The sequence below is a fragment of the Heterodontus francisci genome, chromosome 29 (assembly GCF_036365525.1).
Source record: "Heterodontus francisci isolate sHetFra1 chromosome 29, sHetFra1.hap1, whole genome shotgun sequence".
Lineage (NCBI taxonomy): Eukaryota > Metazoa > Chordata > Chondrichthyes > Heterodontiformes > Heterodontidae > Heterodontus > Heterodontus francisci.
In genome coordinates, this window is record NC_090399.1 from 56952944 (window position 1) to 56980350 (window position 27407).

The window sequence follows — 27407 nt, forward strand, 5'->3', positions numbered from 1 at the left end:
TGCCACTCCAGGCGCTGCTTCACAAACCACTGACCACCTCCAGGCGCGTATCCATTGTCTCTCGAGATAAGGAGGCCCAAAAGAGTGCAAAGCCAGAACTGTTCACAGTCAGAACACATAACTTTCTAATTCAGTTACGGCTCCTCTACCCGCTTGAAAAAACGGATAAGTTTCCATCGCCGAGCTGGTGTAAAACCTTAAAATCAGTTTGAGAATTCACATGGTGGGTGCATCGACAAAGATGAACCGATTCACATAACAACAGAAACCAAAGCTGCTTTTGTTTAACGCACAGAAGTGATGCAGTCAGGGCCAGGCATTCAGTATGTTGCTAGATAGAAATGCGGACAAAATGTAATTCCGATTTTGGGCTGTTTCTTTAAAAACAAACAATTACAATGTCTGTTTGCGTAAAACGAGAGCAGCCCAAATCTGCAGTATTTTGCTTTTATTACAGTGAAGGGAGTTGGCTGCTTGTTCAAATGACTGGAAGTAATGTCAATGCTCCCCTGCTTCAGGATCTCACGGGAGGTGTCTCTCAATTATAAATATGGGATTTCTCTTAATCTCTCATCCCACAGTTAGTTGGAGTTCCGTGTCCAGCGGCAAGAGTCACCATCACTTCTCAGACAGAATGAGAGTTCCATTGAGCTTTTATCCATTTAAAATGTTACCACCAATGTTCCAGACAGTAATGATTTACTATCCGATTATAGCAGCAATTGGAATCCCAGGTAAGTGATTATATTCAGTCACTAAATGTATAAAGCAGAGGTTAACTGTATTCCTGCTCTTATCTCGGTAACTGTTCCTTTTCACTGTTTTTTATTCTCACGCCAATCCAAAAGCAGAACCACATTCTTTGTATTTTCCACTCTCCTCTACTCATTACAGATTATTTGTTGACGTTAAAATGTTCTTTTAAATCTCCATCAAAGCCTGCAGCTTATTTTCTTCATTTAACATCTTCAAACTGGTTCCGTCTGAACTGAGAATGCGTTCAGTGCGTGATAAAACGGATTATTTCAGTTTAATTTTTCCGTTGCCCAACAGACTCACTCTCCTCTCCTTCATTCCAGTAACAATCAGTAATATCTGACAAGCAATAACTTTTACTCTTCCTTCACTGTTTTATAAAATGCCCCAGTTTCTCCCCCTCTGATTTCTGCTGGGGACAGATCTGCTGACAGATATATACTTGTGAGTACGGACAGTCAGCACCGGGATTTGTTCAGTCCCATTATTCAGATATTCTCACTGTTCTCAGTCTGTTTCTATAATGTGTTGGATCTTATTCCTGATGATCACAATCCACTCCGAGTGTGGATTTGTTCTCCGTGAAGGAACACAGACTCTCCCTCTGATCTTCTCTCCTGTCCGGTTACCAGCCTGTTCTCAGTTACCTCTTCTCCCACCGAGCGGGTATTCTGTTCCTTTCAGCCGGTGGGAGGCAGCTGGTTTCTGTCCCAGACCTTCCTGCAGGTGGGGCAGGGAATTCAACACAGTGAAAGAGTGATTTAAACACTGCAGCGGGACTCTGTGAAACGGTCCTGCGTTGCCCCAGTTGAGAAACTCGTTTCAGCTTTCACCATCCGGATTTGACCAATCTCACGCTCGCAGTTTGATACAAAAACGCTGCACTCTGAGCATGTCCGTCCACCCAGTCAAATCACTGGTCCTCTCAAATATCATGTAATTTAACTCCAGATTCTTGTACATAGAAGATATCCTAATCAGATTTCCACACCCTGTCCCCCTAAACCTTCACCACCTCTTCCTCCATCCACCTGTTCAATCTACTCTGTATCTGGATATAGTTTCTGCCTCAACCCCTAATCCTGGAACTGAACTGCACCGTTTCCCAACTCTCTTTGTGAAGACATTTCTCCTGTTTTCTGTTCCAAATATCTTCCATTTAATCTTTCAGCTCTGCTGCCTCCCGCTGCAGTGTTGCAGTCACTCTTTCGCTGCATTGAATTCCCTGCCCCACCTGCAGGAAGGTCTGGGACAGAAACCAGCTGCCTCCCACCGGCTGAAGGGAACAGAGTATCCGCTCGGTGGGAGAAGAGGTAACTGAGAACAGGCTGGTAACCGGACAGGAGAGAAGATCAGAGGGAGAGTCTGTGTTCCTTCACGGAGCACAAATCCACACTCGGAGTGGATTGTTATCATCAGGAATAAGATCCAACACATTGTGGAAACAGACCGAGAACAGTGAGAATATCTGAATAATGGGACTGAACAAATCCCGGTGTTCACTGTCTCATTTTTTCGAAACCATGTTCTTCCATCCACCTTCTCCCACTCTTCCATAACTTTAAACACTTCCATTATATCGCCCTGTAATCTATGTCGCTGTTACTTTCTTCTCCCTCACATTTACAGTTTAATGTGACAGAGCCCAGTGTGTGAAAATGGTGCAGTTTAACCCTTACTGTACCACGGACTCAAATTCCCCACTTGAGGTGTGAAAGTAAAATCTCACAATCAGTGGAACGAGTCCCCATCTCCAGAGGACACTGAACCTTTACAGATTTATTTTTGAAGAAATGTGACCGACATTAAACTCCAATGCTCCGGCTGTTGTTTTTTGAAATTCTGCTGAGCCTATTTAAAGATGTTACACAGGAAGAGAAGAGTGAAGTGAGTTGTCTCACTGTCTCACTGACTCTCACTAACCTCAGGGCCAATGCAGCCCAATGCTCCCATTGGAAGATTCACTCCTGTATTTCGAAGGGTTTCTCTGAATGTATCCGCTCACGGGGTCAGTTAGATCTCGGTGTCCCGCAGCAATATTCATAATTATTTCTCATAGATAAATGAAGTTTAATTTATTGTGCATCCATTTGACCAAGCGATTCTTTGTGTTCCTGGTTACGGATTCTAAACTTATTTATTTTATGCAGGGTTTAACTGTATCACCGCTCGTTTTGCGTATTCTTCAAATTGCTGTGTTTCTTCTGAAGTATTTGTTTTGCTGTTTCTAATTCAAGATCAGAGTTTAACTATATATCACGTCAGTAGATATCACGTCTATTACAGTAGAGAAAGAAAATGTTGTCGAGGAGAATACTGAGATACAGACTACTCGGCTAGATGGGATTGAGGTTCACAAGGAGGAGGTGTTAGCAATTTTGGAAAGTGTGAAAATAGATAAGTCCCCTGGGCCAGATGGGATTTATCCTAGGATTCTCTGGGAAGCCAGGGAGGAGATTGCAGAGCCTTTGTCCTTGATCTTTATGTCGTCATTGTCGACAGGAATAGTGCTGGAAGACTGGAGGATAGCAAATGTTGTCCCCTTGTTCAAGAAGGGGAGTAGAGACAGCCCTGGTGATTATAGACCTGTGAGCCTTACTTTGGTTGTGGGTAAAATGTTGGAAAAGGTTATAAGAGATAGGATTTATAATCATCTTGAAAAGAATAAGTTCATTAGCGATAGTCAGCACGGTTTTGTGAAGGGTAGGTCGTGCCTCACAAACCTTATTGAGTTTTTCGAGAAGGTGACCAAACAGGTGGATGAGGGTAAAGCCGTGGATGTGGTGTATATGGATTTCAGTAAGGCGTTTGATAAGGTTCCCCACGGTAGGCTATTGCAGAAAATACGGAAGTATGGGATTGAAGGTGATTTAGTGCTTTGGTTCAGAAATTGGCTAGCTGAAAGAAGACAGAGGGTGGTGGTTGATGGCAAATGTTCATCCTGGAGTTTAGTTACTAGTGGTGTACCGCAAGGATCTGTTTTGGGGCCACTGCTGTTTGTCATTTTTATAAATGACCTGGAAGAGGGTGTAGAAGGGTGGGTTAGTAAATTTGCGGATGACACGAAGGTCGGTGGAGTTGTGGATAGGGCCGAAGGATGTTATAGGTTACAGAGGGACATAGATAGGCTGCAGAGCTGGGCTGAGAGATGGCAAATGGAGTTTAATGCGGAAAAGTGCGAGGTGATTCACTTTGGAAGGAGTAACAGGAATGCAGAATACTGGGCTAATGGGAAGATTCTTGGTAGTGTAGATGAGCAGAGAGATCTTGGTGTCCAGGTACATAAATCCCTGAAAGTTGCCCCCCAGGTTAATAGGGCTGTTAAGAAGGCATATGGTGTGTTAGCTTTTATTAGTAGGGGGATCGAGTTTCGGAGCCACAAGGTCATGCTGCAGCTGTACAGAACTCTGGTGCGGCCGCACCTGGAGTGTTGCGTGCAGTTCTGGTCACCGCATTATAGGAAGGATGTGGAAGCTTTGGAAAGGGTGCAGAGGAGATTTACTGGGATGTTGCCTGGTATGGAGGGAAGGTCCTACGAGGAAAGGCTGAGGGACTTGAGGTTGTTTTCGTTGGAGAGAAGGAGGAGGAGAGGTGACTTAATAGAGACATATAAGATAATCAGAGGGTTAGATAGGGTGGATAGTGAGAGTCTTTTTCCTCGGATGGTGATGGTAAACACGAGGGGACATAGCTTTAAGTTGAGGGGTGATAGATATAGGACAGATGTCAGAGGTAGTTTCTTTACTCAGAGAGTAGTAGGGGCGTGGAACGCCCTGCCTGCAACAGTAGTAGACTCGCCAACTTTAAGGGCATTTAAGTGATCATTGGATAGACATATGGATGAAAATGGAATAGTGTAGGTCAGATGGTTTCACAGGTCGGCGCAACATCGAGGGCCGAAGGGCCTGTACTGCGCTGTAATGTTTTATGTTCTATGTTCTATGTTCCTCCCATTCCGCCACTTTCTGCATATGATCTGCTTACTGGGATCATAATATGCTTATAATATCCCGCAAAATCTCCTCTCTACACTGTCAGCCTCGCTACCTCGCTGTATTTTAAGAAACTCCTTAAAAACTACTACTTTGACCAAGTTTTTGGTATTTTTTTTACTTCTTTCATGGATATGGACATCGCTGGCATCATTACCCATCCCTCATTGCCCTTGACAACTGAATGGCTTCCTAGGTCACTTCAGAGGGCAGTTAAGAGTCAACCACATTGCTGTGGGTCTGAAGTCACATGTAGGCCAGATCACATCAGGAAAGCAGATTTTCTTCCCTGTAGGACATGAGTGAACCACATGGGTTTGACAACAATCAATGATAGTTTCATAGCACCATTACTTAGACTAACTTTCAATTCAAGATTTGTTAATTAATAGAATTTGTGTTCTACCAGCTGTTGTGATAGGATTTGAACCCGCATCTAGGGCATCAGCCTGGGTATCTACATTACTAGTTCAGTGACATGACTACTGTACCACTGTCTCCCCATCTGACCTCATATCTCTTTATGTGGTTCTGTGTCACAGTCTGCTTCATAATGCTCCTGTGAAGCACTTTGGCACATTTAGTTACCATAAACGCGCGCTATGAACAGAAGTTTTGTTGTAGAAAACCCCAAATTGTTATCTTCATGCAATGTCATCTTGTGCACGTGTATTAACTATTATCTAAATGGTGAAAGGTTGCAAAGCTGTAAGATGTAGAGGGATCTGGGTGTCCTAATGCATGAATCACAAAAGGTTAGTATGCATGTACAGCAAATCATTAGGAAAGCAAATGGAATGTTACCGTTTATTGCGAGGGAAATTGAATACAAAGATAAGGAGGTAATGATTCAGTTATACATGTCATTGGTGAGACCACATCTGGAATACTGTGTACATTATTTGTCTCCTTTTTTGAGGAAGGATGTAAGTGCGTTGGAAGCAGTTCGGAGCCGGTTTCCTAGACTAATGGAGTGGGCAGGTCGTCTTCTGAGGAAAGCTTGGACAGTTTAGGCTTGTATCTGCTGGAGTTTAGAAGAGTAACAGGCAGCTTGATTGAAACATAAACCCTGAGGGGTCTTGACAGGGTGAATGTGGAAAGAATGTTTCCTCTTGTGGGAGAATCTAGAACTTGGGATCACTGTTTAAAAATAAGTGGTCATCCATTTAAGACAAAGATGAGGATTTTATTTTTCCATCACAGGGTAGTGAGTCTTTGGAAATCTCTTCCTCCAAATATGGTGGAAGCAGAATCTTTGAATATTTTTAAGGCAGAGGTAGATTGATTCTTAAGCTGATAAGCAAGGGGTGAAAGATTATCGGGGATAAAAACAAGAAATGCTGGAACCATTCAGCAGGTCTGGCAGCATCTGTGAAAAGAGAAGCAGAGTTAACGTTTTGGGTCAGTGACCCTTCTTCGGAACCGGTTGCGAGCTGGGAGACAGAGATCGGTGATGCATGTTAATGTAATGTTACTTTCCTTTATCTTTCGGATGTATGAATGATAAACTGTGCATGAGATGCAGTTGTACAGAGTCTTGGTCAGACCCCCGCTGGAGTACTGCATTCAGTGGGGCAGCGCCCCACTGGGAAGACGTATTGGCGTTGGGGCGGGGGTGGCCTGGGGGTTTCAGCCCAGATTCAACAGACTGATACCAGGGCTGAAAGGATCAAATTCAGAGGACAGGATCCATAAACTTAGCCCGTGTTCCCTTGTGTTCGGAATTTTGATGGGTGACACAGTCCAAGTATTTAAATTGATAATATGATTTGAAGGGTAGATGGAAGTAAACTGTTTCCTGGCGCCGTGTAATCGAAAACAAGGGAAAATAATCTTAAAATTAGAATTATGCCATTTAAGAATGAAAGCAGAATTTTTCACGGAAGGAATAGCGGAAATCTGGAGTTCGTTCTCTTTAAAGCCTGTTACTGCTTGCTCAATTACATTTTAAAGACTGAGATTGATAGATTTTTAAGGTAAGAATATAAAGGACGATGGAAACAAGACATGAATGGAGTTAAGGCACAGATTAGCCAGGGTCTAATGGAGTGTTGGGAAAGGCTTGTGGGGCTGAATAACCTCCTCTTGTGTTCTTATATTCCTCTGCGTTAATCACCAGATCATCAGAACTTCTGAAATGAGTGAAACATTAATCGCAAGACTGGAATCAGTGTAACTGAAACCTCTATCGGGACAAATGGTTTCTGATGTTATTCTTACTGAGTTTCGAGTTCCCAGTAAGTCTCTCTGAAGTATTACTGATGGTCTAAATCCATCTCTCCCTCGATGAATGCTCTCTCTGTTCATTTACTCTGTTCGTTTTGAAGTGATTATTTTGCTAATTTCAGGTCTGTTACGGAAATTACGAGAATATCATGCACTGCCGTTCCTCCATCTTCCATTTGGGATATATTTATTGATAGGACAACGTTCTTTCAAACTCCAGCTAACACACCAATGGTTTTCTACATTAATAGTCTCGGGCTGTTACGGTTTTATTTCAGAATGTGAACAGCATTCACAGAATGGGATATGATGAGATTATGAAGTAGTTCCAGTTAATCTGCAGCAGCGACACGGGCCTTTGCTGAATGTTCTCCTGTGGACATTCTCTGGTCACTTTATCTCCATCGCCCTTCACTGCAACAGCCGTGGTTCAGTGGTTCCCCTCTCCTCTCTGAGTCAGGAGGATGTGGTTTCGAGACCCTTTTGAAAGTCCAGGTTGATAGTTCAAGAAGTACTAATGCCATGCTGCACAGTTGAATAACAGACACTCCTAGGCTGTTTTATATGAACCTCAAATTCACAAACTCTGTAGCTTCCAAATCAGTATTTTTTGACTCACAATTTGCGCCACCGGATGTGATGTCTTTCCTATCGTACTCTTTCGAACAAAGTACTCCTAAACGAATATCACGAAACAGATTATTATTTTGTGGGGCTTTGTGTGCAAATTCACATTTAATTGTGCACTCGGAAGTCAAAGTGACCACCTCCCGACAGAAGGTGAAGGCCCATATTGACACTGTGTGTGAAACTTACCAGAGCTAGGTATTACTGCGAAGTTCAAGGAACTCTGTGCTGAGGTCGCTGGTAACATTGTTGTATTGCCAATTATTTCCTGAAACCACACTGGTCAAACATCATATTCAAAGCTTCAATCGTGCACCAACTTCAGTAAAGATGTATCCTCGCTAAACTGTATGATAATTTTGTATGTCAGTTGAAAAATACATTATAATGTTTATATTTCGGATATTACACGAACAATGAACGCTGAGGCTGAAGGAATCGAGAGTTGGGAAACGATAAGCATTAAGGAACAGTTATAATGACATTTTTAGATTTAACAGGCGACATTGGTGGTTGGATTCTGTGAGCGATGGACATTGTTTGCTTTGTTTCCAGTCATTGCATAACATTTACAAACAGAAACAAGTATAAATGATTGTAATCGTTTTATAATTAGATTCATTGTTAATTCAGAGTCACGACTCCTTAAACTGTCACTCTAAGTAAGACGGGGACTATAATGAATAAATCATTGAATAACTGGTACAATTGTTAAATCAATGACTATTTGAATAACGAACAGGTGGCATGATTGATCAATGTTTATGGCAGAATATTTTAGATAAATAAGTTACGAACGAAACTAAAACGTATTGGGAGCAGTCTCACCACACGGACTGCAACGGTTCAAGAAAATGCCTCACCTCCATCTCTCGCAGTGACTGGGAAGCAACACACCATCTCTGATTCCGGATTACTACAGTCATTTTTCTTAGAACTTTCCCACGACATTTCTGTGTCAAAGGTACCCGTCCCACTCACTCCTCACCCAACCACACACACACAAACACTGAATTAAATTAAGCTTATACACTCTGAAACGCCTGTGATAGAATTTACACCGAAGAGTTTATTATCAAAGTCAGTTCTAGAGGAATACAGTTAATTATTTCGACACCAGCTGCTCAGGATGTCTCTTCAGTGCAGAAATGTCTCTGGTACATGTTGTATTCTCTCTCTCTCTCACTTTCCGGCTTACCCTCTTTCTATATCAAATTGTTAAACTGTTGAAGGACACAATATCCTGCAGATCCCAAGGATCCCAGTCAAACTATTCGGAGTATCTCTTATATTGTTGATTGTTTGTTCTGGAGCTCAGGTTTATATATTGCCCCGATCCTCTGGGATGGACTTCAGGACAGTCTTTCACACCAGGGAGATGGATTCTCAATATTGCTGATGTACCGGTTTAATATTACAGAGCGATTCGGCCAATTCAGAGGGAACACCTTCTTACTCATTATCTCTGAAGGTGACTCTCGGTAGGTATCTGGTTTTACCTGAAACCTCTGGTCTCACTTGCACTGATCTTTGCAGCCATCCTGGTATCGCCACCACCATCTCCCTCTGAGGTTTCCTGCAATATCAGAGGTGACAACATCCTGGTCTGGATTGTCGTCCTTCTTCTATCGTCTACTTTGGAAAGTTCTTCTGTTCCGAGGATCAACGGATGAAATATTGTTGTGTTGCTGCTCACATCTCAACTTCACTTTGCGGCCATTGTTGGATTTTATTCAGATGGGATTGTGTTGTTTAAATCGCCGATGAATTTCCAGAGAGGGGAAATCGGCTGAACATCTGAAATGTTCATCCGGTGGTTTGTAAACAGAAACTTCTGTTATTTGGTCGAGTTGATCCACAGCAATTCACCATGTAATATGTTGTTTGGCAGCTGTTTTTCACCGGTCTTTACTCATTACCGCTAGTCTGAAACTATAACCTGGCAACTCTAGGCCATTTCCCTCACCAGGTATCTACTCTCCTCTGCTGTTCACGGATCCAAACCCCGCCGTTTAATCTAATTTCTTGGCAGTCCTCGTTTAGCATTTACCACATTTTGGGCCGGTTTCATTCTCACGATTCCCTACTAGATCATTTATCTTCCAATTTATTATTGACCATTTATTACTTATTTTCAATTAATTTTTTTATGTTTTCTTTTGATTAGTTCATTTGTTCTTTCACTGGACTGTTACTTCTTGCAATTATTTATAGTTTATTATCTCACTGTTAACTTACTTGTAGCAGTTCAATGGGTGGAAATTTACCCAGAACTCTTCCGTTTTCCACTGCACGTCCGATGATGTTACAGTGGAACGGGAGCAGCTCTGAGCAAATTCCACACAAAGTCTACTTGGTTCGTTCTATGTTATTTGCTAAAGGTATCTCTTTAAATTTATTTACTCCACACTGTATACATTACATTGCAATTTCATATCAAAATCTTTTCAATTACACAGTTCCAGCAGCAGTAAACTCCAGTTCCCATCCCATGATCCTGCAGTAAAGGACATTTCATACTAAACACTGTGGACCTGAATCATTCCTTGTATCCTGATGGATGATCCTTTTTTTTCCTGTTCGTTTGTGTTTTGCAGTAAATGTGATGACGATTGTGATCCTGTCCCGGGGAAAGTGCGGTCTCTCCAGATGTATCACTCACTACCTGGTCGCCATGGCAGCAGCGGATCTATTGGTCACTATCACTGACGTGGTGTTAAATCGGATTAATGATTATTATTTCCCGACTACCTTCCTGTTTCTCACCCCTGTGTGCTCTTTCCACACCGTCCTGGTTCGTGCAGCCACTGATATTTCTGTCTGGTTAACAGTCGCTTTCACTTTTGATCGTTTTGTTACTATTTGTTGCCAGAAGCTGAGGACTAAATATTGCACCGAGAAAACGGCAGCTGTAGTTATAGGAACTGTGTGTCTGCTGTTCTGTTTGAAAAACATTCCCTGGTACTTTACATTTGAACCCTACATTACAATCGACAACATACCCTGGGGCTGCCATCAAAAGCTGCAGTATTACACATTAACTGCATGGATAGCATTTAGCTGGATTGACCGCTGTCTCACCCCACTGCTCCCAACATTCCTGATATTACTGCTCAATGCTCTGACCATTGGACACATTTTAGTGGCCAGTAGAGTCCGCAGGAGGTTGAGGGGCACCAGGAATGCCGTGGATCACAGTGATCCGGAGATGGAGAGCAGAAGAAAATCTATCATTTTACTGTTCGCTATATCCGGAAACTTCATACTGTTATGGATGACGTATGTGATAGTTTTCCTATTAATCCAAATTACAAACCAATATTATTTAACAGACTTCAATGACCCGATGATGATCGCAGACTATACCAGCTACATGCTCCTGCTTTTGAGCTGCTGCACAAACACGTGTATTTATGCAGTGATCCAGACTAAATTCAGAGAGGAGCTGAAGAATGGGATGAAATATCCACTGAGGATAATACTTACATTATTGAAACAAAGAAAATAACAGAGGAATTACCAGAATTGAAGCTGAATCACATCTCATATCATATCCTGTGTTCTTTGTGTCTTCTGCTGACTCCATCTCTGGCCCACTCTGCTCCAGTTATAATGTTGGACAATATCAGACAAAGACTGTGTTTTTCAATGTAGGAGTCTGTGACCGAGGTAGAAACGGTGACATTATCCAGATGATAATAGAGGTTTTTGTTTTCTCTTTGTTTTCTCAATGAAATTGATCCGGATGAAACTGACGAGCACAGCTGCCGATACTTCAATCTCCGATCCTGCTGTCTTCACAGTCCAGAGTGTCTGCAGCCACGGCATGCGGTCAGTCCATTGAGGTGAAGAAGGAGCTGCGGGACCCGAGAGAAGTCCTGAGAAAAGGTGCCCCGAACACCCAAAAAATCCACGAACGCCCCCCCCCCCCCCCACCCCCCGGCCGCAACTTCAAAGCGCCCGCGGGAGATGGCTCGGAGAGCATCTGCAGCGCACTGTCGGCAATGCTGCATGCCTTTATTTAAACCACTGCAAAAAAAAAACCCTTAGCAAATGTAATCGCCTCTAAGTCTGCTTCACCTCCCGAAGGACGTGGATGAGCTTTCCGGACGTCGATGGTGGGAACTGAGGAAATGGCTTATTACCTGCACCAGCTTCCCCCCCACTCCCACCCCTTTACCCCCCTTCCACCACCCCACCCCCGTCCCCTTCCCTGCTCCACCCTCTCAGCTCACCCCCTCACAACCCCCGTCCCAGCCCGCCCCCCCTCGCACCATCTTCACCCCGCACCCCCTTCCCCTGCAACCCCCCCACCCCCTCCCTCTACCCCTCCCCCTTGCATCCCCTCCTCCCACCGGCACCATCCTACACCTGTGTAGGGGCCCCAACAACCCCACTGCCTTGTGGGCGTCTCGGGAGGGACCAAGGCTAAGGGAGTAAACCCTAACAGAAAATCCGGAGCGGAACCCCGTAGGCGGTCATGTGTCACCTTTGGCATGTTTCCGGCAGTTCCTGCAGCCATACTGGTGCCAAACGTCGTGTCCTGCACTCCTTTGGACCCCACCAGAAAGGCCGAGAGGGGGATTTTGACGACTGGGCAACTCTCAACCTCCATAAATTTGCCCAGGCATGCGCCATGGAGAGGTCACTCCATAGTTGCCTCACAGCGACTAAAACAACACGGAAGGCAGCAGTTATGGGTTATAAGTCCAGATAAATTGGCGTAGAAACTGGGCGCCACGGGTTGCCTTTGTCGGTGGGAGAGGTCATTGCACCTCACTGGACAGCTACCGCCCGCCTCAAACCGGGCAGCCCCCGGTCAATAAGGTTCTGTCCCGCCACAGTCTGCCTGCTTCAATGGGTGCTTGGAGTTCAGGGTCATTGCCCGAAAGGTGGACTGATACACCGCACCAAACAACATGAAAAAAGGAAAGAAGGGACCAGCCCTTTGCTTTGCAAGCTGGAACGTCAGAACTATGTGTCCTGGCCTGTCAGAAGACCATACACAAATCAACGATTCTCGGAAGACCGCCATCATTAACAACGAGCTCAGTAGATTCAATGTGGACATTGCAGCACTTCAGGAGACTCACCTCCCGCGAGTGGCTCTCTAGCAGAGCAAGACTACACCTTCTTCTGGCAGGGCAGGGATCCTGAAGAACCAAGACAGCATGGAGTGGGCTTCGCCATCAGAAACTCCTTGCTCAGCATGATAGAGCCTCCCTCAAATGGCTCGGAACGCATACTGTCCATCCGACTGCTCACCACCTCTGGTCCAGTACACCTACTCAGCATCTATGCTCCAACACTCTGCTCCCCACCTGAAGCTAAAGACCAGTTCTATGAACAACTCCATAACATCATTAGCAGCATCCCCAACACCGAACACCTATTCCTGCTGGGGGACTTTAATGCCAGGGTTGGGGCCGACCATGACTCATGGCCCTCCTGCCTTGGGCGCTATGGCGTTGGAAGGATGAATGAGAACGGGCAGAGACTGCTTGAGTTATGTACCTATCATAACCTCTGCATCACCAACTCGTTCTTTCACACTAAACCCTGTCACCAGGTTTCATGGAGGCACCCAAGATCACGTCGTTGGCACCAGCTAGACCTCATTGTCACAAGGCGAGCCGCCTTAAACAGTGTTCAAATCACACGCAGCTTCCACAGTGTGGACTGCGACACCGACCACTCCCTGGTGTGCAGCAAGGTTAGACTCAGACCAAAGAAGTTGCATCATTCCAAGCAGAAGGGCCACCCGCGCATCAACACGAGCAGAATTTCTCACCCACAGCTGTTACAAAAATTTCTAAATTCACTTGTAACAGCCCTTCAAAACACTCCCACAGGGGATGCTGAGACCAAGTGGGCCCACATCAGAGACGCCATCTATGAGTCAGCTTTGACCACCTAAGGCAAAAGTGCGAAGAGAAATGCAGACTGGTTTCAATCTCATAATGAAGAGCTGGAACCTGTCATAGCCGCTAAGCGCATTGCACTGTTGAACTACAAGAAAGCCCCCAGCGATTTAACATCCGCAGCACTTAAAGCAGCCAGAAGTACTGCACAAAGAACAGCTAGGCGTTGCGCAAACGACTACTGGCAACACCTATGCAGTCATATTCAGCTGGCCTCAGACACTGGAAACATCAGAGGAATGTATGATGGCATGAAGAGAGCTCTTGGGCCAACCATCAAGAAGATCACCCCCCTCAAATCTAAATCGGGGGACATAATCACTGACCAACGCAAACAGATGGACCGCTGGGTTGAGCACTACCTAGAACTGTACTCCAGGGAGAATGCTGTCACTGAGACTGACCTCAATGCAGCCCAGCCTCTACCAGTCACGGATGAGCTGGACATACAGCCAACCAAATCGGAACTCAGTGATGCCATTGATTCCCTAGCCAGCGGAAAAGCCCCTGGGAAGGACAGCATTACCCCTGAAATAATCAAGAGTGCCAAGCCTGCTATACTCTCAGCACTACATGAACTGCTATGCCTGTGCTGGGACGAGGGAGCAGTACCCCAGGACATGCGCGATGCCAACATCATCACCCTCTATAAAAACAAAGGTGACCGCGGTGACTGCAACAACTACCGTGGAATCTCCCTGCTCAGCATAGTGGGGAAAGTCTTTGCTCGAGTCGCTCTGAACAGGCTCCAGAAGCTGGCCGAGCGCGTCTACCCTGAGGCACAGTGTGGCTTTCGTGCAGAGAGATCGACCGTTGACATGCTGTTCTCCCTTCGTCAGATACAGGAGAAATGCCGCAAACAACAGATGCCCCTCTACATTGCTTTCATTGATCTCACCAAAGCCTTTGACCTCGTCAGCAGACGTGGTCTCTTCAGACTACTAGAAAAGATCGGATGTCCACCAAAGCTACTAAGTATCGTCACCTCATTCCATGACAATATGAAAGGCACAATTCAACATGGTGGGTCCTCATCAGAGCCCTTTCCTATCCTGAGTGGTGTGAAACAGGGCTGTGTTCTCGCACCCACACTTTTTGGGATTTTCTTCTCCCTGCTGCTTTCACATGCGTTCAAATCCTCTGAAGAAGGAATTTTCCTCCACACAAGATCAGGGGGCAGGTTGTTCAACCTTGCCCGTCTAAGAGCGAAGTCCAAAGTACGGAAAGTCCTCATCAGAGAACTCCTCTTTGCTGACGATGCTGCTTTAACATCTCACACTGAAGAGTGCCTGCAGAGTCTCATCGACAGGTTTGCGTCTGCCTGCAATGAATTTGGCCTAACCATCAGCCTCAAGAAAATGAACATCATGGGGCAGGACGTCAGAAATGCTCCATCCATCAATATTGGCGACCACGCTCTGGAAGTGGTTCAAGAGTTCACCTACCTAGGCTCAACTATCACCAGTAACCTGTCTCTAGATGCAGAAATCAACAAGCGCATGGGTAAGGCTTCCACTGCTATGTCCAGACTGGCCAAGAGAGTGTGGGAAAATGGTGCACTGACACGGAACACAAAAGTCCGAGTGTATCAGGCCTGTGTCCTCAGTACCTTGCTCTACAGCAGCGAGGCCTGGACAACGTATGCCAGCCAAGAGCGACGTCTCAATTCATTCCATCTTCGCTGCCTTCGGAGAATACTTGGCATCAGGTGGCAGGACTATATCTCCAACACAGAAGTCCTTGAAGCGGCCAACACCCCCAGCTTATACACACTACTGAGTCAGCGGCTCTTGAGATGGCTTGGCCATGTGAGCCGCATGGAAGATGGCAGGATCCCCAAAGACACATTGTGCAGCGAGCTCGCCACTGGTATCAGACCCACCGGCTGTCCATGTCTCCGCTATAAAGACGTCTGCAAACGCGACATGAAATCGTGTGACATTGATCACAAGCCGTGGGAGTCAGTTGCCAGCATTCGCCAGAGCTGGCGGGCAGCCATAAAGACAGGGCTAAATTGTGGCGAGTCGAAGAGACTTAGTAGTTGGCAGGAAAAAAGACAGAGGCGCAAGGGGAGAGCCAACTGTGCAACAGCCCCGACAAACAAATTTCTCTGCAGCACCTGTGGAAGAGCCTGTCACTCTAGAATTGGCCTTTATAGCCACTCCAGGCGCTGCTTCACAAACCACTGACCACCTCCAGGCGCGTATCCATTGTCTCTCGAGATAAGGAGGCCCAAAAGAAAAAAGAATAGAGGTAGAATTTCATTGCATTAAATCACACTGCTGGACCCAAAGAGATAAAGGAACCAGCACTGAGGTTTAGGTTGGTGTGAGAATAGGTGAAATGCGGGATATGATTCAGAACATGTGAGAAATCCCAGGGGTGGGTGAAAGGAGAATAATCCTGTGTCAAATTAATATCTAAAGATAAGGAGGTGGAGGACAAATATGTGTGAAATCCGTAAAGTAATAAACAGATCAATCTTGTAAAGGACATGTACTGCTTTTGGTCTTTTATTGTCTCTATTTCACCAACATTTCCTCCATCACCATTGTGGATTTTTTGAACCTTCAGCTATGGAATTTCCAGTAGCGAGTTGACTTGGTTTGTGTCTATGAACAGTGTTTTTTCTAGTAGCTCGCCCCCTGGGTTTGTGTCTGGAGTCAGAAAGTCGGTTAGACTTTAGAGGGAGGCCACTCGGTCCATCGAATTCATGCCGGTTCTCCACCGAGCTATCCAATCAGACCAGAAGTGGACACAATGCTCTAGTTGGGTCCTAACCGGAGCTTTAGAAAAATCTGGCATAACTGCCCTGCTTTTGGACTCAATGCCTCTATCTGTGCAGCCTTTAACTCCAGAAACAGATGTTCGTGTCCCATCCACATCTCAGTTTGTGTGAAGGACTCCCTGGGTCAGTATGTTATCCAATACAAACAATGTGGAATTTATTTAAAGTCACATAATACTGAGTTGTGTTCCAGGAGCAGCGGTGGTTTTGTGTATGGATGTCGCTTGCTGAAACACTATTTGATTTCCTCTTCTGAAATAAGCAGGTACCAATTAATGCGTTGCTGTTCGACAGGAGTCACATTCAGGCCAATCCGGGACTATGTTTAGCAGAACATAGTTCATTTGTCGATGTATTCGCGCGACCTGGGCCCACTTACTCACGGAAACAAAAAAAAAATCATTTTAAAAACATTCAACATTGATCATAAAAGCGATCCAGGTATAATAGCAATTAGTTAATCAGTGGTCGCCTAGTTTAAACGGTAAATGCAGGAACATGCGAATTAGGAGCAGGAGTAGATCACTGGACCACACGAACCTGCTCCGCCTTTCAATAAGTTCATTGCTGAGTTGATTACTCCACATTTCCACCTACACCTGATAACTTACTATCCCCTGTGGTTGTCTTTGATTTTTAACCTTCGAGTAATCACAAGATTACTTCAGCTCTGCCGCATGACGGCTCATACTGTATAGTTTTTAATTTACTCTTTATTCACTTCAGAAATTCAAATCCAATTTGCTGCCCATTTCACATATTAATGTACTGAACTTGAACAAATGGTGAATATTCCATCTTTCAATTATTTTGAGAATAATATCTACACAGAGCCTTATACATGCTCACAAGAGGATATTTTTCAAATCCTCTTTCAGTTTTGTTCGACTCCCGTGAAGAAAAAACAAACAAAATAAACACATCAAAATTCCTTCTTTGAATGATCAGGAATCTGGTCACACTATTTGCTCAGTTCCTCGCCGCTCCACCAGGCCCGAAGAGACTCTTCTTCAATCTCCATCTCAAAATAGATTCCCAGGGGATTCCCAATCCCACTCTGCTGCCCTCATCCAGCAAGGAAACCTCACACAACTGCTGAGCAAAGTGCTTGAAATTATTTAACTGCGGACATGTGACCAGGAAATGGAACAGATTCTCGTCCTGTGTCCTGCACACTGGGCAGGTTCCCGCCTCCCCTCACCCCATTTTATACAAAACAGGCAAGATAAATATCCAGTTGTAGGCCAATTTAAAGTACACTTCAATCCATTCTGGACATTCAGAATACATCCACACAAAATACTGTGGATGCTGGGAATCTGAAATTTAAAAAAACACAGAAAGTGCAGGAAATATTCACCAGGTCTGGCATTATTTGTGCAGAGAGAAACAGGGTTAACGTTTCTACTCTGTGACTTTTCATCATTCTTGTCGGACATGATCCGTGTTGCTCTTTTCGAAAATCCCACCCGAAAGACAATTGCTGAACCGAATTTTGCAGAATCTGCAATGACTTTTTTGTTTTTTTATTAATACAAGCAATGGCGCTTACCCATTGTCTTTCGAGACAAGGAGGCCAAAGAGAGAGAGAGAATTGCCATTATTTACTATCAAGAGGAGATGGTCGGATTCGTACTTGCCTCATACTTGTATGGCGTGAACCTAACTGTCTGTATGTAAATGTTTGTCTTTGTGCTTTTGTCTGTCTGTGTAACTGTCTGTGTGTATGTTTCTGCGCCTCAAATTGTCTGCACTTTTCTGCGTGGGTGTTTGTTACTCAGTCTCCTCGATCCAATTACTCTGGATCTGAATTTACAAAGAGATGGAAATGTGAATTGTAAGTTTTCTTTCAACAAATGCAACTGGTTTCCGTTAGCAAAAAAAGAAAAACATAACAATCATGCAATGAAAAGTAATTCTTTATTGTGTTGGTTTAGCAGGCGAAACAACAAGCTAAGGTATAAAGACAGCTGGGGCCGTGATTCGGATTTGAACCGAGGTTGCAGCGGCCACGACGCAGAGTACTAACCACTGTACAATCACGGCGCCACGTCCCACCTGGGCAGTTCAGCGCTTACCCTATAACACACTCAAAAACGAAACTGCTTCGAAAAGATGCATTTTGGTGACAAGACCAAAATAAGAAGTCAACAATACTCCCACGAATGGAATTCGACACACGCCCCAGCACCGACTACAGCTTTCATCTACTAGCTTAGACCGTTCACCCAGGTTACCATCAATAACTGTCTACAGTTTTGAAACTAACTGAAAGCTGGTTTTCCTGATGATTGCCCGCCCACTCCATGGTTTTGCATTGGACAGAGAGAATACAATCAAATGTTATCAAATGTATTTTTGGAAAGACTGAGTGGAACAAGAACCATGAACGCCACCATCTGGAGACTGTGGATGTGTTCCTCATTAGTATAATGATGAGTATTCTCATCTATGATATAGGAGAGCGGGATTGAAATTGCTGACAGCAACAATGCAATTTTAACAAGTCAAACTTTTCAGTCATTGTGTAACTTCCGAAACGTCATCATCCTGGAACATTAACTCTGTTTCTCATTACAAAGATGCTGTCAAACCTGCTGAGTAACTCCAGCATTCTCTTTTTATATTTCACATTTCCAGCATCTGCAACATTTCACTTTTGTGTGAAGTTGGGGAATATATGACTCTATTTGTGGATAAATCTCGACTCCGTTTGGGACCCACAGCTTCTGGTTGGATTCTCTCCGTCCAATACCAAACCTTGGACTCGGCGGGCAATCGGGGGAACCCAGTTTTCAGTTAGATTCAAAGCTGGAATCAGTTATTTATGATACTCTGAGTGAACGGTCTAAAGCAGTGCATTAAAGCTGTAGTCACTGCTGGGACGTGTGTCAAATTCCATTCGTGGGAGTATTTTTAACTTCTTATTTTGGTCTTGTCACCAAAATGCATCTTTTCGAAGCAGTTCCGTTTTTCACTGTATTTATAGAGTACTCGCTACACTGTGCAGTTGGCATGTGGTGCTGTGATCATATTGTAGTTAATTCTCTGTGTTGTGGCCGCAGTCACCTCAGTTTGAATCCGCGTTCCAACACCAGCTGTCTTTCTACCTTTGCTTTCTGCTTCGCCTGCAATAAAGAATCAGTTTTCATTGTATGTTTGTTATATTTTTCTTGTTTTGCTGACGGAAACCAATTTACTGCATCAAAACCTCGCGCTCTCACATGGCTGTACTTGATACTCCAAAATGCAAATCCCAGATTTTTCTCCTTCCACGATCACTCACCCTCCTTTACTTTCCTCCTTCCATTTCATTGTCACTTTACTGCGGGATTACCTAATATAACACTCACATTCAATATTTAAGCGTTTATGTTGTTCTGACACCACCGCTGTTCCTGGGGGTGGATCTCCCATTTACACCAATGTACATCTGTGCCTTGAAACCAGTCGATACTTTTTGATCTGTGGGATGGCCAGTCAGACAAGCGCTGTGAAAGCAGGACTGACCTCCGGAAGGGCAGCGGCGCCATTGCTCACAACATTTTCTTGGGAATCTGTTGATAATTTCAAAGCTAACTGAAGACCTGGGTTTATTTTTTTTTACACGCTGGCTGGCGCTTTTCTCTGAGCAGATGAAGTGAATGAAAGATGGGCTGACAAGCTGAGGCGGCGCATCAAGTTGGAAATTGTTCCGAATTCAAGTTATCTGCTGAAATGTGCGATTGAAATGAATGGAGGAGAAATGAAAAGATTGCGAATGGTGAATAAGGAGCGATTAGAACAGGTTGGTCCTGAGAGAAATATCGTTTGAACTCCTGTGACGCAGGAGGCTGTGTTCAGAAACTGCAGGCTTTAAAACACTTGTGTGGAAATATAAAGAAAGCTCTTGTGTGAGAAGAGCTGAAAAAGCAAATGCGTCCTTGAGACAAGTTCCGTTTTGTTAGGAAAATGCAACATTAAAAACAGAAACTGCTGGAAATATTCATCAGGTCAGACACCAGCTGGTGATTCAGTTGGCTGAAGAAATTATTCCTCTTTATTTACCCAATCAAATCCCTTTAATGTTTAAACAACTCGATCAGTTCATTCCTCAATCCTCCTCTAGACTCCGAACTAAAACAGTATTTGGAAAGTGGGTCGGCAGACTGTGGAATACAATGGCACGGGGCAGCGGACAATATTTAAAATACTGCAACCTGTGGGACAAAGGGACAGAGATCGAAGATGTACAAGGGCAGATTCAGCACCATAGGGGTTTTGAGACGTTATGCCATGCTACACCTAGGAACAACACCCCGAGTAAGAACCACACTGCCCAGACATCATTGGTCCAAATTTCCAAAAGTGCAAGAAAAGGTTCTTGACAAACATGAGAAGAAAACGTCTATATATGACAGAAATGCGGGTACAGAGCTGTCTAGACGATACGTGGGATGAAATGTTTAGGTCATACATCCAACCAAAGGAACCTCGTCTCCTGCAGAGGTTTCCAAGGTATGCACTGAACCTGGGTCCTATGAGTTCATGACACTGAATGGAGTGGCTTCACGGAGAAACTGAAGCCAGCTGAAAGAGTTAACCAGTTGTGTAACATCCTGCACTCCAGTTGTGTCAAGAACATACTCCAAGGTGATTGTGTTTTTATTCTTTCACAGGAGGTGGGCATCACTAGCTACCCAGCATTTGTTAGCCATCCCCAATTGCCATTGCGAAGGTGACGGTAAGCCACCTTCTTGAACCATTGCAGTCCATGTGGTATAATGTTGGTAGGAAGGGAGCAACTGGATTTTGACCCAGTGACAGAAAAAGAGTGGCAATGTAGTTCCAAGTCAGGATGATGTGTGGCTTGGAGGAGTGTGTGCAGGTGGTGGTATTCCCACGCACCTGCTGACCTTGTCCTTCTCGGCAATAGAGGTTGCTGGTTTGGAAGGTGCTGTCAAGGATCCTTGGTGAGTTGCTGCAGTACATCTTGTAGATGATAAACACTGCAGCCACTGTGCGTGGTGATGAAGGGTGTGAATATTGAAAGTGATAAATGGTGTGTCAATCAAGAGGACTGCTTTGTTCTGGAGGGTAACGAGTTTCTTGTGTATTGTTGGAGCTGCACTCATCCAGGCAAGTGGAGAGTATTCCATCACATTCCTAACTTGTGCCTTGTAGATGGGCAGGATGTGGGGAGTCAGGAGGTGAGTTATTCGCTGCAGAATCACCAAGTCCGACCTGCTTTTGTCGTCACAGTACTTATGTGGCTGGTCCAGTTCAATTCCTGGTCAATGTTAACCTCAAGGATGTTTATAGTGGGGATTCAGTGATGGTAATGCTATTGAATGACAAGGAGAGATGGTTGGATTCTCTCTTGTTGGAGATGGTCATTACTGGCATTTGACTGCCATCTATGATGCCGAGGACCTTAGGAGGAGGCTGAGATGGACCATCCACTTGGCACTTCTGGATGAAGCTGGATGCAAATGCTTTAGCCTTGTCTTTCGCACTGAGCTGCCGAGTTCCCACACCATCATTGTGGAGGGGTTTTTGTGGCAGCTGCTCCTCCTGTTCGTTGTTTTATCATCGACCACCATTTATGACTGGATGACAACACTGCAAAGCTTAGGTCTGATCCATTGATTGTGGGAATCGCTCATCCTTCTCTATCGCATGCTGTTTCCACTGTTAGGCATGCAAGAGTCCGGTGTTGCACCTTCACCAGCTGACACCTCATTTTTGTAGGTTTGCCTGTTTCTGTTACTGTCATGCCCTCTTGTACTATTCATTGAACCAAGTTTGATCCCCTGAATAGTTTGTAATGGTAGAGTTGGGGAGGGGGGGGGGTGGGGGTGGTGGGAAATGTGGCCATGAGGTTACATGTTGTGGTTCAATACATTTCTGCTGCTGCTGATGGCCCACGGCGAGTCATGGATGCCCAGTTTTGAGTTTCTAGATCTGTTCAAAGTCTATCCCATTTAGCATAATGGTAGATATCCTCAATGTGAAGACGGGACTTCATCTTCCCAAGGACTGTAAGGTGGTCACTCCTACAAATACTATCACGGACAGCTGCATCTGCGACAAATAGATTGGTGAGACGAGGTCAAGTAGTTTTTTTCTCCCCTCTTGTTGGTTCCCTCACCACCTGCTGCTGACCCAGTCTAGCAGTCATGTCCTTTAGGAATCAGCCAGCTCGATCAGTAGTGGTGCTACTGAACCACTATTGGTGATGGACATTGAAGTTCCCACCCAGAGTATATTCTGTGTCCTTGCTACCCTCAGTGTCTTCTCCAATTGATGTTCAACATGGAGAAGCAGTGATTCAGCAGCCGGGGGGCAGGGGTTGGGGGAGACGGGGTGGCGGCTGTGCAGTTGGTGGTAATCAGCAGGAGTTTTCTTGCCCATGTTTGACTTGACGTCATGAGATTTCATGGGGTCCACATTCAATATTGAGGACTCCCAAGGCAACTCCCTCCCGACTGTATACCAGTCTGTCGCCACTTCTGGTGTAAAAACAAGAAATGCTGGAACCACTTAGCAGGTCTGGCAGCATCTGTGGAAAGAGAAGCAGAGTTAACGTTTCGGGTCAGTGACCCTTCTTCGGAACGGTTCCGAAGAAGGGTCACTGACCTGAAACGTTAACTCTGCTTCTCTTTCCACAGATGCTGCCAGACCTGCTGAGTGGTTCCAGCATTTCTTGTTTTTATTTCAGATTTCCAGCATCCGCAGCATTTTGCTTTTATTTTAGTGCCACTTCTGGTGGGTTTGTTCTGCTGGTAGGACAGCACATACCCAGGGATTTTGATGGTGCTCTCTGCGTGATTATCTGTAAGGTATGATTCCGTGAGTATGACTATGTCAGGCTGTTGCTTGACTACTCTGTGGGTCAGCTTTCCCAATTTTAGCACAACCCCCGATGTTGGTCAGGAGGACTATGCAGGATCGCCAGGGCTGGGTTTGCAGTTGTCATTTCCAGTGCCTAGGTTGTCATTTCCAGTGGAGTCTGTCCAGTTTCATCTCTTTTCTTAATTTTCATCGAGCTTTGATACAACTTAGTGGTTTGATAAGGAAACCACATTGCTGGGGCTCTGGAGTCACTTGTAGGCCAGACCAGGTAAGGAAAGATTTCCTTCCCTAAGGGGCATTAGTAAACCAGCTGGGCTTTTACAACAATCGACAATGGTTTCAGGATTACCATTAGACAAGCTTGTAATTCCAGACTTTTTAATTGAATTCCATTTTCACCATCTGCTGTGTTGGAATTTAACCCATGTCCCCAGTACAATAACCTGAGCCTCTGGATTATTAGTCAAATGGCTTTGATTTACGAGACTCACTGCTGGAAAGACGACTGTTTACAGACAGAGAAGCAGGTGACTCAGTACTGGAAAAATGTCTGTTCATGGTCACAGAGAGGATACACACTGCTGGATGCACCACTGTCATAGAGTCATAGAGCGATACAGCACAGAAAAAGGCCCTTCGGCCCATAGTGTCTGTGCCAGCCATCAAGCACCTAACTATTCTAATCCCATTTTCCAGCACTTGACCCGTGTATGCTATGGCGTTTCAAGTGCTCATCTAAATACTTCTTAAATGTTGTGAGGGTTCTTGCCTCTCCCACCCCTTCAGGTAGTTCGTTCCAAATTCCAACCACCCTCTGATTGAAAACTTTTTCACCTCAAGTCCCCTCTAAACCTCCTGCCACTTACCATAAATCTATGCTCCCTGGTTATTGACCCTTCTGCTAAGGGGAAAAGTTTCTTCCTATCTGACCTATCAATGCTCCTCATAATTTTGTATACCTCAGTCATGTCCCCCCTCAGCCTTCTCTGCTCTAAGAAAAACAACCCGAGCCTTTTCAGTCCCAGAACTGTAAACGGTATTCTTGCTGTGGCTTAACTGGCATCATAACAGCTCCATCATAACCTCCCTGCTCTTATATTCTATGCCTCGGCTAATAAAGGCACGTATCCCATATGCCTTCCTAACTACAATATCTACCTGTGCTGCTGCCTTCAGTGATCTATGGACAAGTACACCAAGATCCCTCTGATCCTCTGTACTTCCTAGGGTCCTACCATCCATTGTATATTCCCTTGCCTTGTTAGTCCTCCCAACATGCATCACCTCACACTTCTCAGGATTAAATTCCATTTGCCACTGCTCCACCCATCTTACCAGCCCATCTATAGCGTCCTGTAATCTACGGCTTTCCTCCTCACTATTTATGACACCACCAATTTTCGTGTCATCTGCAAACTTACTGATCACACCTCCTATATTCATGTCTAAATCATTAATGTACACTACAGGCAGCAAGGGGCCCAGCACCGATCCCTGTGGTACACCACTGGTCACAGGCTTCCACTCGGAAAAACAACCCTCGATCATTAGTCTCTGCCTCCTGCCACGAAGTCAATTTTGGATCCAGTTTGCCAAATTGCCCTGAATCCCATGGGCTTTTATCTTCTTAACCAATCTCAAATTGGACCTCATCAAAAGCTGTACTGAAGTCCATGTAGACTGCATCAACTGCTTTACCCTCATCTGCACATCCACTCACCGCCTTGAAAAATTCAATCAAGTTAGTTAGACACCATTCCCCCCTGACAAAGCCATGCTGACTATCCCTGATTAATCCCTGCCTCCTCAAGTGGAGATTAATCCTGTCCCTCAGATTTTCTTCCAATAATTTCCCTACCACTGATGTTAGACTCACCGGCCTGTAATTACCTGGTTTATCCCTGCTACCCTTCTTGAATAATGGTTCCAAATTCGCTGTCCTTCATTCCTCTGGTACCTCTTCTGTGGCCAGAGAGAATTTGAAAATTTGTGTCAGAGCTCCTGCTATCTCCTCCCTTTCCTCACATAACAGCCTGGGATACATCTCATCTGGGCCTGGGGATTTATCCACTTTTAAGTCTGCTAAAACAGCTAATAATTCCTCCATTTCAATGCTAATTTGTTCAAGTATATCACAATTCCCCTCCCTCATCTCTACACCGACATCGCCTTCTTCATCGTGAACACAGATGAAAAGTAATCATTTAAAACCTCATCTATGTCCTCCACACACAGATTGCCACTTGGTCTGTACTCTTTCACTGGTTAACCCCTTGCTCTTAATCTACTTAGAAAACACCTTGGGATTTTCCTTTATCTTGCCTGCCAGTGTTTTTTCATGTCCCCTCTTCGCTCTCCAAATTACTTGTTTAAGTACCCCCCTACAATTTCTATCCTACTCTAGTGCCTCTGCTGTTTTCAGGCCTCTGAATCTGCTGTAAGCCTCCTTTTTGTTCCTTATCCAATCCTCTATATCCCTTGACATCCAGGGTTCCCTGGACCTGTTGGTCCTACTCTTCACCTTAACAGGAACATGTTGGCTCTGAACTCTCACTATTTCCTCTTTAAATGCCTCCCACTGCTCTGATGTAGACTTTCCTACAAGTAGCTGCTCCCAGTCCACTTTGGCCAGATCCTGTTTTATCATATTCAAATCAGCCTTCCCCCAATTCAGTACCTTTATTTCTGGTCCATCTTTGTCCTTTTCCATAACTACCTTAAATCTTACAGAGTTATGGTCACTATCACTGAAATGCTCCCCCACTGACACTTCTACCACTTGTCCAGCTTCATTCCCTAGGATTAGGTCCAGTCCTGCCCCTTCTCTTGTAGGACTTTCTGCATACTGGCTCAAAAAGCTCTTCTGTATGAATTTTAAGAATTCCACCCCCTTTAAGCCTTTTGCACTATTACTATCCCAGTTGATATTGGGGAAGTTGAAATCCCCCACTATTATTACCCTATTATTTTTACACCTCTCTGAGATTTGCCTACATATCTGCTCATCTATCTCTCCCTGACTGTTTGGAGACCTATAGGACACTCCCAGTCAAGTGATTGCCCCCCTTTTTGTTTCTAAGTTCTACCCATATGGCCTCATTTGAGGAACCTTCTAAGATATCATCCCTCCTTACTGCAGTAACTGACTCCTTGATCAAGAGTGCAATGTCACCTCCTCTTTTACCACCAACCTCGCCCCCCCCCCCCCCACCTCCCCTTTCTCGCCTGCAGATTCTATACCCTGGAATATTGAGCTGCCAGTCCTGCCCCTCCCTTAACTACGTCTCTGTGATAGCAATAATATCATAATCTCATGTGCTAATCATCACCCTCAATTTATCTGCCTTATTAGTAAGACTCATTGCATTAAAATAGCTGCAAAAGAGACCTGCATTTTTCACTTGTGCCTTAACAGGTCTATATTTGCTCTGCCTTCCAGACTGATTCAGTTTCTATTATTTTGACTGTGCATCACCGCCTACTGTACCTGTATCCCATTCCCCTACAAATTTACTTTAAACCCCCCAACAGCACAAGCAAATCTCCCAGCAAGGATGTTGGTCCCGTTCCCGTTCAGGCGCAACTGGTCCAACTAGCACGGGTCCCACCTTCGCCAGAAACAGACCCAGTGATCCAGAAAACTAAAGCCCTCCATCCTGCATCATCTCTTCAGCCACGCATTCATCTGCTGTATCCTCTTATTCCTATACTCACCAGTACATGGCACCGGGAATAATCCAGAGATTACAACCTTTGAAGTCCTGATTTTTAATCTGCTACATAGCTCCCTAAATTCTTCTTGCAGGGTCTCATCCCTCTTTCTACCTATGTTGTTGATACCAATGTATACCATGACCTCTACCTGTTCACCTTCCCCCTTCAGAATGTCCTGCAGCTGCTCCGTGACATCCTTGACCCTAGCATGAGGGAGGCAACATACCATCCTGGATTCACGTTTGTGGCCACAAAAATCCTATCTGTACCCCTTACGAGGCATAGCTACGTGAGACCCATTGCTCTAAACACCATTGTTCATTGACACAGATACAGGTGACTCACGAACGGATACATCACTATCGGTAGACAGAGACACACGAGACTCACTGCTGGAAACGAAAGAACATAGGCAAAGATAGAGGAGATACACAGCTGGAAACATCACTGCTCATATTCACAGTTGCATTATAATCACTGCTGCAAACACGACTCATTGCAGACACAGATACAGCAGACTAACTGCTGTAAACACCACGGTTCATAGAC

At 44.8% G+C, this 27407-nt stretch overlaps 1 protein-coding gene across 1 annotated transcript; it reads left to right on the forward strand.

Moving 5' to 3' along the window:
• The first annotated feature begins 592 nt into the window (after positions 1–592).
• LOC137346331 (probable G-protein coupled receptor 139) lies at positions 593–11697 on the forward strand. Its single transcript, XM_068009825.1, has 2 exons — positions 593–734; positions 10199–11697. The coding sequence occupies exons 1-2, from the start codon at positions 635–637 to the stop codon at positions 11107–11109; spliced, it is 1011 nt and encodes a 336-aa protein (XP_067865926.1). The 5' UTR covers positions 593–634; the 3' UTR covers positions 11110–11697.
• The last annotated feature ends 15710 nt before the right edge of the window (positions 11698–27407 follow it).

Bases quoted from the DNA above. Each gene is read 5' to 3' on its own strand.
- LOC137346331 (XM_068009825.1), top strand. From the start codon at position 635: ATGAGAGTTCCATTGAGCTTTTATCCATTTAAAATGTTACCACCAATG. The intron at 735-10,198 runs GTAAGTGATTAT...TGTGTTTTGCAG, and splicing joins AGCAGCAATTGGAATCCCAG to TAAATGTGATGACGATTGTG.